The sequence below is a fragment of the Arachis stenosperma genome, chromosome 4, assembly GCF_014773155.1.
Source record: "Arachis stenosperma cultivar V10309 chromosome 4, arast.V10309.gnm1.PFL2, whole genome shotgun sequence".
NCBI classification, from domain to species: domain Eukaryota; kingdom Viridiplantae; phylum Streptophyta; class Magnoliopsida; order Fabales; family Fabaceae; genus Arachis; species Arachis stenosperma.
In genome coordinates, this window is record NC_080380.1 from 134,488,618 (window position 1) to 134,504,732 (window position 16,115).

Here is a 16,115-nt window from a genome sequence, read left to right on the forward strand (position 1 = left end):
TATATTAGATTAATTTTATTAATTACAATAATATGGCATAAAAAATTATTAATTATTTAGAATATTAATTATAGTAAGATGCTATAAAAAATTAGTATTTTTTATATTAATTTTATTAATTTAATAGATGTTATCGCTAACCTAGAGAATAAATCGAAAATGAAAAAAAATATTGCACCAAAACGCCAAAAAATTATACTTAGTTAAACATTATGTAACTATAATAAAATTTATAAAATTACTTTGGCTATTTTTAATTTAAAATTATTTATATTTTATTAAGTTTATTAAAACAAAGAAATTACAGAAAAAATAAAAGTGAAATGAATGAATGTTTCTCACCAAAGGTAAAGTTTATAGTGAATTTGATTGCAAAACTAAGAATAATTTATTTATGAAAAGATATAATTGTTTGTGTAAATGGTAATGTATTTTAAAATAAAAAAATTAATTTTTTAATTTAATTTATGTACTTTAAAATTTTTATTTTGTTTGTATCATAAAAAAAATATTTTAATTTATCTCTGTCATTTTTCAATTAAAATATTTTAATTTAGTTTATACATTTCAAAATTTTTATTATTTATTTATTTGTTTTGTATATTCGAATATGTGATTTGTGTTATATATAATCCAATATGTGTTGTATATATTCCAATAATGTGCTCTAATAATCAAGAAAATGGAACACAACATCAACTAGCCAATCACATGAATTTAAATTAAAAAAAAAATTACCATTAAATTAAAAAACATATATAATTCAATGACTCTTCATTAAAAATGCTCATCACCGCTCAGTCAAATAACTCTTTGACATTTCAGTGCGACAAACATCAACAGCTCACCAAATCCGTGCCCCCACATTCACGTGACATATTGTGTTCGTTCTGGTGTCAGATGACTTATGACTTATGAGAGGATTTGTATCACATTGAGAAGCCCAAATATGATTAAAGTCTATATGTTGACCATAAAAAGGAACAATATAAAAAGTCTTTGTTTGGTCTGCATTTAGATTTGAAAATGAAGTGGCTTTAGTTTATTGTTCACTTGTTTTCACAATCTGAAACCGACTGAAACAATAAATAAGAAATTACAATAGCGACAGTGAAAAAGAGTTTGAAAATAATTACAAAATTGGTTCAGATGAGAATGAAAATTAAGCTGACGGCATTATAGAAATAAAAGTGACAAATATATTAATAAATTAACATCTATTTGAGAAATCATCTTCTATGTGTATATTAAATTTGGAAGTCATGCATAAACCGCAATTTTTTAAATATATAAATGCAAATACGTAATTTGAATATTTCTACGAGAGATTAGAATTTTATTATTTTTATATTATCAATTGATTAAATAGTTATATAATATGTAAAAATATAGATTATTAGCATTTATTTATGTATTTATTTGGTTAAACATTTAATTAGCATATATTTATGCTCTTATATATTTCTTTAGTTGAAATTGAGATAATTACTTTATTAGAATAAACATGTGTATATATTTATATTAATTTAGTAAATACTTATTTATGATGTATAAATTTAATATAAATTCATAATATTTATTTACTAAATATTTATCGTATGATGTTGTTGTAGCAGAATATCTTATTGTGACGGATAGTGAATTTGTCGTGGAAATGAAATTCAGTTCCAAGAAAACTATCATTATGGTAATGGAAGATTATACCATCTGCAGAGGTGTAGACTACCGGGTGTATGAGTCGGAACCGATGACATTTTATGCCAAGTGTACACAGTATGGATCAGGTTGTGATTGACTGATCAGGATTAGCATGATCTGCAGAAAGTACTGTTGGGTTATAAGGAGGTATAATGGTAGTCACACTTGTACCAGAGCCACTATTTCTCAGGACCATTCGAAGCTAGATTCCAACACAATTGCAAATGCAATAAAGCCGTTGGTGGAGGCTGATCCGTCTATAAAGGTGAAATCAGTAATTGCGAAAGTACAGTCGAATTTCAATTACACTATCAGTTATCACAAAGCATGGTTAACAAAGCTAAAGTCAGTAAAAAAATCTTTGGAGGTTGGGAAGCATCTTACAAAGCTTTGCCCATATAGTTTAAGGCTATGTATCACAAAGAGCCACCAGTTGCCGTCCATTTTAAAACTATACCTGCATATCAGGGTGATGACTTGGTGACTGATATCCGAGTTTTACATCAAGTCTTTTGGATGAGAGACACCCTAGATTAAATCAAACTGTCTCCTATAGCTATCAGTTGCATGTCACTCAATGCATTCGAATGATATTAACGGTACTGTAGCACTCCACACAACTAAATGGGCACTGATGTCTGCTGAAATAATGTCTGGCTCGATCAGACTAACACCATAAGCCTCCCACACAAACTGGACACATAAAAGAAACAAATGATTACAATCTAAATAATAATAAGGTCAAACCAAACATAGACACTTATATCATAAAAACATACTTGGTCTTCTTGCAGTTCATCTAACAACCTTCTAAAGTAAGCTAGAGAATAAAATCTATAAGGTCGGTCAGCACGCACCCAATTACGCCACCTGATATCATTTATTTTATCAGAAAACCGTAAACGGAAACATCAAGATACAATGATAAAATATATGAAGTTGTTAGTAGATAGTTTTACCTATTTGCAAGCGGAGAAAGTCGGGGGTTGACAGGAATCGGTGCAAGAAACGATAGATGGATCCAGGCCCAAGTTAACAAAAGTGTTAGTAGATTATCGATCTCCTTGCAGTCAAACTGAGATATCTTGCAAAGAGCTCTGTACAAATGTGCTAGGCATACCGATCCCAACTAAATTCACCGATATTGGCGAAGTCGCGCATCAAAAGCAAAAATTTTCAGTGCACTACCACCCCACCCCAGACTTGTCTCGAAATAGTATCATCTCGAATAATAATATGATATGACACTTTACGTACCTCTGAATCCCAATTTCATCATTCAATACTAAACGGTCTTTCAGGTTCCGTAGCCACGTCAACTTTATAAAACTTCCTCTGCAACCTGCCTTCCTAGGAGCCACCCCAAGCTGATCTAAGCATTCAGCCTCTAAGGCATCGAAACTAGTAATGGCCACTCATATCGCTGGATGACCATTAGTCGAAAGACCAAGTATAATAGCCATATCTTCAAATGTGATGGAACACTTATCAATCATAAGATAAAACGTATGCATATTCGGGTGCCATCTTTCGATTAATGCGTTTACCATTGTCGACTAACACTGAATTATTCCAATATGAAAAACGTGATAAAAATCAATCATCCATAAATGCCCATCCACAATGAAATTATACGGATTCGATGGTAATAAGAGGTTACACGTCAACATCCGTAAACCCTACAAAGCGTATCCAAATTACACGTCAAACAAGGATATCCTTAAAACTTAATTATAATACATATATTAATCATATTACTATATGTCTAACCATAATTAATTAACTAATAAAATTTTAAAACTCACTAATTATATAACTAGAAATATTAAAAACTATTTGAATAACTCTAACATCACTAGGTTAAATTTATTATTAATAATAAATAACTTATTAAAATAATTCCAAATTAAGTGTTAATAACTATTAATTAACTAAATACTTTATTTATTTATACTAAATTAATTATTAATTAAGTAAACGTATGTACAAAACAATCACAATAATATATGTTAATTACTTAACTACTATTATACTAATGATAACAATAATTATTATATCTAAAATCTAAATACTTAATTATAATATAATAAATATATTAATTAAATATCTAACAACAATTAATTCATCATTAAAATCTAAAAACATATAAAATTATTAAAAGCTATCTAAATAACTCTAATATCACTATACAACAATCCCGGCATTTTGTGGCGGTTCTGGGTCAAATTACGGCGGTTAAATACTCGCTGGAAGATAGGCTACGGGTAAACGGTTAGCGCGGTTTTAGCTAACCGCTGAAATGACTGCCGCTAAATAAAAATAGTTTTACGGCGGTTTTTACCCACCGTCGTTGGGAATTCAAAATTTGGTCTATTATTTTTGCAGCAGTTTGTAACCGCCGCTAAATGGCAAGGGAATTGAAAATCGCCGCCAAATTCATGATTCCCATTAAAATTTTAACTTTTTTTTAGTATTATGCCTCTTGCAAAATAGTCTGTTTATTCAACTTTAATTTATTAGTTACTGATTAATTTAAAGAACTTTCAACCAAATAAAGAAACTAAATAACATAACAAAACAAATTATATATATATATGCAAACATAACATATATAATGAAATTGTCATAAGTGCATTATTCAATATGAAGTAAAATTTGATAATTTGGAAAAAATAAACATAAAGCACTAAACCAACTTAAATTCAATAGTATCTAATAACATTGATTGAAAGTTATTATTTTTGTTGCGGGTCATGGTTGTAAGATGAAGATGGCCTTGCGTGCGACGAGGTTGGCGTACTGCCCAAATAATCCAGCTTTGCAACAACGTCAGCTAGTAAATTGCCTCCTTGCCATTGGATTAGATATCCCAAAACCTTCTCTATCGACTGTCTCTTCGCCTGCTCTTCTTCTATCTTAGCTGTTAATTCTGAAATCCTCCTCTCATACTCTTCATTTGGCTCACCAGAACCCGACGGTTGTCCATCAGTGTTACCAAATACTTGGGTGGGACATGGTCCAGCACCTAAGGCATGAACTCGTCTTGGGTACTCCTTTCCAAGAACTTGTGCTAGCGAATCATTTTATGAAAGGTGCTTAGAGGATTCATCCTGCCTCTCAATATTCGTAATTACTTCTTAAAAATATACAAGAAATTAGAAATGCATGATTTAAAATTAGCACGATATATATAGTAAGATAAGTTTAAAATTTTTAAACATTACTTACACTAACAACACGCGCATCAGGATGGATATACGAGCCATTTTTTTCTTATGAGTGATGATAAATAACTCTCCTCTACCAATGGGCCTTCCTTATTCTTTCTCATATATCATTGATATTGACACAATTATGTAAATAACAACACCATATTCAGGAAGATTAATCAAAATCTAAATGCAAATAATTATTTATTACCACTTTGTCTTTTTTTTTTTGCTAATGTTTTGGAGCCCCCAGTATATGTGTAAAGTTGCTTGCTCCGATTTAAAGTGTGTTGTTTATACTTTTTCTATGAACAAATAATAGAACAAATATAAATGAGAATATGATGTTGAATATAAAATGTAAGGAGTATAATATGTATACACATGTATGTTTTTGTGGAATAATAAAAAATACCAAGGCTTACCTTTGTTTCTTCCTTCTACCGATATTCAAGAAACCATTTCCAGTGATCTTCTTCTATTCCTTTCGGGCGATGCTCAAGATTTTTCTCAAAAGTCCTTGTTTCTTTGTAACACTTATGATACAAGTTGTATCTTGTATCCTTCCAGTTCTTTCCTAATCTTTGCATAATTCCGCGCTTTATTTTTCCTCTGGCATCGTCCTCATAGTGAAAGACCCGTTGCAATTAGTTGCCATGGTCATTAACCAAAACCAACTAACATGCATAAGACTGGTAATTTGAAGAATATCCACAACCATTACAGGCTACTTTAAATTGAAAAAGTATAACACTCAAATCCAGAACAAGAAGTCGCAGTTATGTATAATATAAAAATGCTGACATAAACATGTGCAAAATGAAATATGGAAACTTAACCAGCAATTTAATTTACCCATGCAAAAGTTCTTACACAAAAAAAATTGAATACTAAATTTGCTTAATATGTTGAAACTTAAAGATGTACCTTAATCATGTCGTATGCATGTTCCTTCTTGGCTTTGTTCATGTGCTTCCAACTCTCTTCACATATGAGAAAGTTTGAATAATCAGTGCCCAAACTCCCTAAGAAATCATTAAATAGTCCAGCTGCCTGACCAATTGGTTGCAACTCTTTGTTAAATGGGAGTATTATCTTTGTATTAGAAGGAAGTGCTGTAGCCTCCATCAAGCTCAGCTTAGACCCTTTTCTCACGCCATTCTCTAAGAAGTGTATGAAAAAAATTACTATCTAATAATTGCACAAAAGAGAAATAAAAGTAAAGGACTTTCAAAATAACTATTTACAAAAACAGGAGGAAAAAAATATACCGATGATCGTAATATTCCAGTAATTTGTATCTTTGCATTTCTCGTCATTGTTCTGACCTTCGGCTTCTTAGGCAGCAAACATGTCGTCAATGTGGTCATCAAACGATGGAACTTCATCCGCCTCTGGGTCGTAATCCTCATCCTTTAATTGATGATCAGCCACTTTGTTGCGATGCCAAGTCTCTGTGCGTTCTGTGGAAGTTTGAGGGTCATCAGCTGTACTTGACGGCACAAGCCTTTTATCGTTGCGCGGTGCACAAAACGGTTCATTGATACGGGAAGATGGAGCTCTATTAGATGAGGACAAAAATGGAAGAGTGATAAACCACTATTTTATGGTTTATCTTGTGCTCAATTGAGTAGTTTTTATCTACTCTTTACCCACTTATTCATACTATTTGCATGGTTTTATATTTCCTTCCTGATTATGTGCTTTGATTGAAAACATGCTTCTTTGGACTTATATTTGCTTATTATTAATCCTCTCTTATCACCATTAGATGCCTTGATATGTGTGTTAAGTAATTTCAGAGATTACAGGGCAAGAATGGCTCAGAGGATGGAAAGGAAGCATGCAAAAGTGGAAGGAATACAAGAAGTTAGAGAAACTGCTAAGCTGTCCAGCCTGACCTCTTCGCACTCAAACGGCTATAACTTTAGCTACAGAGATCCAAACGACGCGGTTCCAGTTGCGTTGGAAAGCTAACGTCCGGGGCTTCGATTTGATATATAATATGCCATAGTGGCCCTGACGCTAGGCGACGCGACCGCGTGCCCGATGCGGCCGCATCGCAAGTGACGAAAATCAGCGAATTTGAATTCGCAACCAGCAAATTCTTGGCTGTTTCTGACCCAGTTCTCAACCCAGAAAACACAGATTAGAGGCTATAAAGTGGGGAAATGCATCCATTCATTATCATGCCACTCATAATTCACTTCTCATGATTTAGATTAGTTTTGAGAGGGGTTCTCTCCTCTCTCTCTTTAGGATTAGGATTTAGGATTTAGGATTTCTTCTTGTTTTAAGAGTAACTCTGGATCCCAGGTTCACTGTTCTTTTACTTTATATTTATTTTCTATTTTTAGATACTTCATTACTTGTATTAGATATGTTGCCTAATTGGCTTATGAACTTTTCCATGTTAAGATTTGAATATTTTATTTAATGATATTTGAAGCATTTCAGTTTATGATTGTTCCTTTTTATTATTCCCAATCTGAGGATATTATCATTCTAGTAGATTTAGTTTTTCTCCTTTTGGCTTTGGTTAAATAATTGGTAACTCTTGATTTATCAAACTCATTGTTGATTGAAAATTGGAATTAATTCATCCACTTAACTTACCTTCATAGTTAGAGGTTAACAAAGTGGGAGAAGAATTCAATTCTCATCACAATTGATAAGGATAACTGGGATAGGACCTCCAGTTCTTATACCTTGCCAAAAGATTTTATTAGTATTATTTTATTTTACTTATCATATAATATATTCGCACCTTACTTCCAAAACCCCAATTTACAATCTCCATAACCAATAATAAGAACATACCTCCCTGCAATTCCTTGAGAAAACGACCCGAGGTTTAAATACTCGGTTATCAATTTTAAAGGGGTTTGTTACTTGTGACAACCAAAACGTTTGTACGAAGGGATTTCTGTCGGTTTAGAGACTATATCTACAACGCGACTGTTTTTATGACATTCTTTACTGGCAAAAATCCTAACGTCAAGGAGCTCTATCACGTGGTTGCTCACGTGATATCTGAGATCCTCTAATCATGGATCCAACCTTAAGGCAATATGAAATCATTTAGAATTATATTGAACAAAAAGATTTAATATTGAATATTAATTGAATTCATAAACTAGTAATTTTCGACGAAAAATTTATAACATGGCTGAATGATACAATTGAAGGCTACATAATTTTCACATAAGGTTACGTAAAGAAATGTTAACCACGAACACTTACCATAGTCTCCTCAGTTTTGGCATTAGTTCTAACATCTTTCAAGAGTTTTCGTATAATGTTGTACTGTGGTTTCCTAGGCATTCTTACAAACTATGACAGAAAACAATATTAATAGACAAATATGAGTACACTAAGATAGATGCTTGTCCAAATGATTGTATGATGTACTGAGGTAATGATGAAAACTTGACCAGGTGTAAGTGATGTAGGTGTTCAAAATCGAAGCAAAAGACTAAAAAAGCTTTATTGTTAGGCTCAACGTACCTGTGAAGAGAAATGAGAAACCTATAGCAGCCATGACTCTTCGTTACTTTCCTCTCATATCACGACTACAACAGTTATTCATGTGCAGCAAGACATCAACTGACATGTTATGGCATAAACAGGCGTGTAATAACGATGGTTTGCTCAGGCATCCAAGGGATGCTAATGCATGGAAAACGTTTGATGCAAAGTATACTAATTTTTCGAAGGATCTGCATAATGTTCATGTAGCCTTAGCGAGTGATGGATTTAATCCTTTTGGGAATATGAGCACAAAGTATTCCATCTGGCTTGTGATTATTATTCCGTATAATCTTCTGCCCTGACTTTGTATGAAACAGACATCTTTCATTCTATCCACGCTTATTCCTGGGCTGAAAATGCCAGGTAACGACATAGATGTTTACTTGCAGTCTTTGGTAGATGAGTTAAAGCAATTATGGGATGGCGTTGAAACGTATGATGCCAAAGAGGGAAACACTTTCAAGATGTGTGCGGAACTAATGTGGGCTATCAGCGACTTTTTAGAATTAGGAAACCTATCTGGCTGGAATACGCACAGTGGGTTTGCGTGTCCTACGTGTAACCTAGATGCTAAGCCACATCGGCTAAAAGACAGTCAAAAATGGTGTTTCATGGGCCATCATTGCTTTTTGAGTTAGGGACACAAATACAGACTAGACCGGAATAGATTTGACGGGCAGGTCAAAGGTAGATATCCACCGAATAAGTTATCCGGAACAGATGTATTGAGGCAACAGTCTAATGTGCACGTTTCATTTGGGAAGATTTCAACTGTGACATCCAAAAAAGACGCAATGGTCAGGATGCGGATGAAGATGACTCGCATTGGAAAAAGAAGAGTGTATTCTTTGATCTCCCATACTGGGAGGATCAAATGTTGTGTCATAACCTCGATGTGATGCATATAGAAAAAATGTCTGTGACAATGTGGTCTTCACTATCTTAAACAATAGCAGCAAATCAAAAGACGATCTTAAAGCTCGCAGAGATTTACAATGTATGGGCATAAGGCCTGAATTGTGGTCAGGTGAAGGTGATAAATATTCTTCTGCAATATTTGTGATGTCAAATTCACAGAGGGATGTATTCTTGAAGACTCTGCAGAGTGTGGTCTTTCCAGATGGCTACTCTAGTAATGTTGCTCATTGTGTTGAGTTACGACAGCGCAAGTTGTCTGGGTTGAAAACTCATGATTGCCATATTCTAATGGAACAATTACTCCCGATTTTGGTGAAGAATGCACTTTCGAGTCCGGTGTCCAATGTGATTGTAAATTTATCATCATTTTTTTCGAGAACTTTGTGGGAAAGCCATAAATCTATGTAGCTTACTGACCTTCAGAATCATGTTGTGCAAATCCTGTGTCAAATGGAAATGATTTTTCTTCCATCTTTCTTCACCGTTATGGTTCACCTCACGTTGCATCTCGTTGATGAGGTAACTCTTGGTGGACCAGTACATTATCAGTGGATGTATCTAATAGAAAGGTTAGCTTGTTGATAAACCCCTTTAATACAATCAGTTGAATTAATTGTATATATACTGAGCGTTATGTTATATTTATATAAAAGGTATTTAGGACGTTTGAAGCAATATGTTCGTAATAGGGAACAACCAGAAGGCTCAATTGCAAACGGCTATTTATCTGAGGAAATCCTGACTTTCTGTTCTAGATATTTGGATAATATTGAGACTAGAATCAACCGACCAGGGAGAGTTGATGATCAACCCGTTGATGTTACACATAGTTTAGGGGAAACTATGTTCCTAGTTATTGGAAGGGCATTAGGGGCTGTTTCGCATTTCGCACTCACTCCAATGGAAAAAGATCAAGCACATCGTCATGTGCTAGTCAACTGTGATACCGTGGTTCCGTTTGTTGAGTAAGTATATACATGTATTTTTAAAATACCAATATAATTCTTTTCTCCCAATAACTAGTTAGACTAATTTTCTTTTCTCTTATAAAGTACATTTTGGAAAAAGACAAAGCGAAGCTTACAGGATCAAACAAGGTCGCAATCTAAGATAGATAGTATTGTGCATGCGGAATTTCGTCGTTGGTTCAAGCATGAGGTTGATAGAATATTAACCTGACCAATGTGTTTTTAGGCTAGAATTAGTACTTTATGAAATCCAATTTTAATATAAAGTATGAATGTTATGTGATTCCAGGTTCCAATAGAAAGTACGCTTCATTTGAAAGAAATGAAGTTGCTTGCGTGTAGTCCCATGATTCAGGTAAGACGTTTTAGGGCGTACAATATTAACGGGTGCAAGTTTAGAACTATCACAAAGGAAGGCGGGCTGAAAATCCAAAATAGTGGAGTATATGTATCATCTAATACAAGAAGTTATGCAAGCATGCGTGATAATAGAGCGGCTGTTGGTAGTGTTCCGTATTATGGAAAAATTGTGTGCATAATTGAATTGAATTATAGCTATCATTTCACAGTGGTATTATTTAAATGTGTTTGGGCTGATACCACTACCAGTAGAGGCATCAAACAAGACCATTTAGGGCTTACCAGCATTATTTTTTCTCATCCAATACACACTGATGATCGAGAAGAAGATGAACCGTACATATTGGCATTAGAAGCTCAGCTTGTATTCTATATGGATGATGAAGTAGCTAAGGAATGGAGTGTTGTGGTTCATGTGAAACCACGAGATTTGTATGACATGGGAGAAGAGAATAAAGAAGCTGAAGTTTGTTTTTCTCCACAGCCAGAGTTGAACATGTCAGCGGAAGGTGACATTGGAGATTTACTGTTGACAAGGGAGGATGATATAGAAAACCCCACAGAAGATGCTTCAGAGAATTTCGATGATGTCGCGTAATGCTTATATGAAGAATTTTAACGTAATTTAAAAAGGATCTTTGTGTCATGAACTAAGTTAAATAAACTCAACGATGTACGTTGTTTTCTTTAGTTACAAAAAAACTTTTTTCTTTTTATTTGCAGTTAAGTATTTATTGTATTGTGAATTTTCATGAGTAAAAGCAGATTTTCCATTTCTTTCAATGATTTTTTTCGTCAAAAGTTAGTTTACGTTAAATCTTTAATGTTGTTTCCGTTGATGTTTTTCTTACTGTTGCAGTTTTGATAATCTTGATATCTAATATTCAATATCAATTCCAATAGTGTTATGTTTTTTAAATATTAGCAAACATAACATGACGGTGGAACAGAATAAATGAAAACTGAGGACTTTTCGTCATCCTCTGCAAGCACAATATTCGCTACAGAGCTTCTGTCAAAGAAATTTGCCCAAACTACCAACAAAAGAGATTGTAATTGTCGAAAATTTGTGTTTAGTTTTAAAATTGTCTTAGTATATTGCCGTTTATTTGTTTTTTATAATTCAGTATTTAATGACTTGGGAGTGCTCAGTTTCTTCTAGGTATACTCATTTTGTTGTATGCATGTTGATATTTTCAGTATTACCTGAATATTCTGGAAAAATAATTCCTGATAGTCTAGATGGAGAAGAGTCTGATTCAGAGACAATTTAGATGATATCTCCTCTATTGGAATTGATAGATCCATGTAGTTTGATCTCAATAAGGTTCTGGAAGAAGACAATAAAATTTTAGAAGACCAACAAAGGGAAGATGATATACATGTTAAGAAAATGTGCTTTAATCTGAACAAAAAGCTATGGTATGGAGATAAAATATCAGATCCTGTAAAACATGAAATCCATAAATTCTTGACAGAGTATTTTTTGCCAGGTCAATACGTTGTTGAAGAGAAATTTTAATCTTTTATTATAAGAGTTACGTTGATTTCTTTAATTTAATGATTTTGGTCGTAGTTTTAATTTATGCTCGTTAGAACTTTATTTTAACTTTATAAATTTAGACTATGACTTTATTTTCTTCTTTTACATTTATGTTTGAATACAAATTTAAATGACAATAAAGTAAACAAGGAAATCTTATTGGTAAATTTGTTCACATGAGTTAACATATATAGCTTATTTAACTTGTGAACTTTTTTACATAAAACGAATCTAGAAAGAGTGTTACGAGTTTAAATAACAATGATTTAAACATATGTTGTTTAAAATAGTAGTGTTAAGTTAACTAGATTATACCCAGATAGTTATTACTAAAGAAAACATTGAAATATGTAGTTATACGCATTTTGCAGCGGTTGGAAGAAAACCGCCGCTAAATATAAGGCTGATTGCAATTCCACTCCTAACCGTCGCGATATACACCGCAATTATTCATTTTACAGCGATTTAAAAAACCGTCACAAAATTTTCGCCGCTATCTGCCAAAATGGTTATAATGATATAATAATATTTAACACTAAATTTATTAATAATAATGAATTACATATTAAAAATATCAAATTAGTGTTAATAATTATTAACTAAGTAAATACTAAATAACTTACAGTAATTTCAGTTATTCCTTGACAACACACGTACGGCTACCAACACCATATATTGACCACTTAACTACTATTAATATAGTGATAACAATAATAATTATGTCCAAAAATTTAAAAACATAATTACAAAATTACAATACTATAAATATATTCATAAACTATCTAAGAATAATTAATTACGTACTAATTAAAATCTAACAGCAATTAACTAATTATATTAAAATACCTAACCATTACTAATATATTAATAATAACAATTAACGTATTCATTCGTAAAAAATATTCAAAATTTATTTTACAAAAAAATCACATAACACTAACTACTAATAATTATATTTCGTAACATCAGTAACTTAACTACATGATAAATCGGATTAATCTCTAATATTATTTTTACTATTACTAAATTAAAAAATTTGATAATAAAAACATATATAATGAGAATGATTGAAATAATTAACAGTGTAAAATTTTTCACGATCAACTTCCTTTATTTTAGGTCTTTTAGACATGGTGATTTTTTTAAATGTGATAAAAATGAAGAATAACAATGGTGTTGCTAAAGAGCAACGAAGAAAACGGAAAGAGAACTATGTGTTGTGTGTGGGTGGGGTTACTTTGTGAAAGGGATGGGTGAGTGAGAGAGAGTGCTGGAGGAGATATAACACGGGTGAGGTGGGTGTTGCATGGCTGCCACGTGGAAGGTGCAACTCAAATCAGACGGTTCGATTTGTACACCTCAATCGGATCATCTGATTTCTTTAGTACCAACATCACAGTTGCGTCAAACACCGTAAGTCCCAATAACGCAGGATTGCACCATCTCTTCTCCCATTTCAAAATTAAAAAGCGACCTAAAGCACCAGTGCTATATATGATTATTATTCTTTTTCGTTAGTAAAGAAAAATTAATATAAGATAGTGAAAACTCTTCTAGACTTCTAGTACTTCCCTCTTTTAAGGGAATTTATGATATCTGTTTAGGTACAAAGTGAGACACGTTAATTGATAAGCAAAAAGTGAAAGTACTAGGTACAACATCCAACATAACATTCAGCAATCCTGCAAGAATTTGACATGCCCTAACTTTAATTAATACTACAAAACATTTAAACGTCAGCAACTTTCTTCACGGAAATACAATGTGGTTAAAACTACTTGTAAAAATGATTTATCAATTAATCATTATATATTTATTTATGAAAAACTATTTATATCCATAAACTCTATAAATGCTTACAAAAGTACCCATTAAAGAAGAAAACTAACATTGTATATATAAAAGATAGATTCCATACAACAAAAGTACCCAAACCCTAACATTTCATCAAGGCCTTTGTAGGAGGAGGAGAAGAAAGAATTTCGACTGGCGTGGCCCATTAGAGATGGTGAACATCATTCAATGGAGCCATGGCGGTTTTGACCATGGAAGGAGAGATCCTTCGGCAAGGGAAAGGTCTGAGGAGCAACAGTAATCATCGAGGAAGTAGAAGATGAGGTTTGGGATCATGTATAGGTGTGGTCATTGATGCTTATGAATGAGCCATGGGAACAACAACGTCGAAGTCGTCATTGTCCAGGTCATCATCTTGCAAGTCCTCCCTTTTGAGCAAACCTTAACACCAAGCCTCTCAAAGAACTTAGGAGCGAACTAAAGGGGTGAGACTCGAGGACGTGCCGGAGACACTGACAACAATAGATCTTCGACGACGTCAGGGGCGAAGGAAGAGGGAATTGCGGTGATTTCAATGGCGGTGGTTGAGGGTGGGTTGGTGAGGGTTCGGCGATGAAGTGGCGGGGGTGGTGACGAAGGGGCTGTTTTTGGAAGGCGGAGGGGATGGAGACGATGGGATTTAGGTAAGAAGAGAGGGCGTGGAGTTGAGGTTGAAGATAAAAGGTGAGGGTAATTTGAAAATTCTATTAAAATGTCTTCAAAAAATTAGGGTTTGGGTACTTTTGTCGTATGGAGTCTATCTTTCATGGGTACAACTTTAGTTTCCTTCTTTGACAGGTACTTTTGTCAGCGTTCATAAAGTTCATGGATACAAATGGTTGTTTTTCTTTATTTATATATTATTCCATACTGATGATAATTAATTAAAGGATTTATCTATCTTGTGTTTTAAGGATATATGTTAAGATTACAAATTGAAACAAGTTTTTATTGGAAATACAAAAAATGTAAATTTTTAATACATTTATTTTGTATCTATTAAATGAAAAGATTTAAAATCTTCCACTAATAGTAAACTTATTAATTTTTAATTTAATAATTAATTTAAAATCCTTAAAACACATATTAACTAAATTTTTAATGTAATAATTAATTTTTAGTAGATACATAACATATTTTTAGAGACCCAAACTTTTTGATAGTGAATGGAGATTATTCTTTTGTAAATAAACTTAAGATATAATTTCGTCTTATGCAATGTTATGATACATTTTTTTTTATAAAATGAGTAAAAAATGTCTAAAAATATAGAAATAGATACTACAAAAAGATATTTTGATATTCAAAAAAGTTTATATGTGAATTTTATGTGATATTATTTTTCAAATAAAAACCTATCCCTTTTCATTCTTCTGACATTCCTTTATAAAGGAATGAAAATAAATTATTGTATCTTTTTACATGTTATCAGTATTTATTAATTGCAGTAATAAGATCAATCATAATATTTTATAAATGCTTTATAAATAAAAAATATTTAAAATCTAATTTTATTATCGATTATAGCCCATTATAACATATAAATTAGAGACAAATTTCACAAAAATAAAAAGTGTTTCATTTTCATGACCAATTTTTTTTAACATAGACATTGTATTCCATCATGATTCTCTAAACTATAAGAATCAATAATCAAGTCCTAATCATCTCACTGAAATATGCAAAAATATTAAAACTATTTTAAGTACGATATAATTTCTGTAAATTTCATACATGACTTCAATTACATTATAACTTGAATGTTAAAATATTTTTACAAGCACTCTAGCAAGGAGAGTTAAATTCTAAAGTAATTTTTGAGATTGGCGTCGAGTACTAAAATCGTTTATAAAAATTATATTTCTGAAATTGACAAAAGTATATCACGTTAGTCATTGATTCATTTTTTATTAATGGCGTGTTTATGTGGCTTGATGATATAAACCGTTAGTGACACATATAGTTTTATGATTTGACTACGTATAATGATATAACGACGGGTCGATTAGTGACACATGGCATACTGACGTGTACACTTGTGCCACGTGTCAGAAT

The 16,115-nt window shown here is 32.4% G+C and overlaps 1 protein-coding gene across 1 annotated transcript; it reads left to right on the top strand.

The window, feature by feature from the left end:
* The first annotated feature begins 8,446 nt into the window (after nt 1-8,446).
* Nucleotides 8,447-11,282, top strand: LOC130975586 (uncharacterized). The gene is made up of 7 exons (XM_057900357.1): nt 8,447-8,641; nt 8,756-8,979; nt 9,347-9,707; nt 9,765-9,925; nt 10,010-10,321; nt 10,409-10,514; nt 10,614-11,282. Exons 1-7 carry the CDS (start codon nt 8,447-8,449, stop codon nt 11,280-11,282), a joined length of 2,028 nt encoding a protein of 675 aa, XP_057756340.1.
* Nucleotides 11,283-16,115: the final 4,833 nt, after the last annotated feature.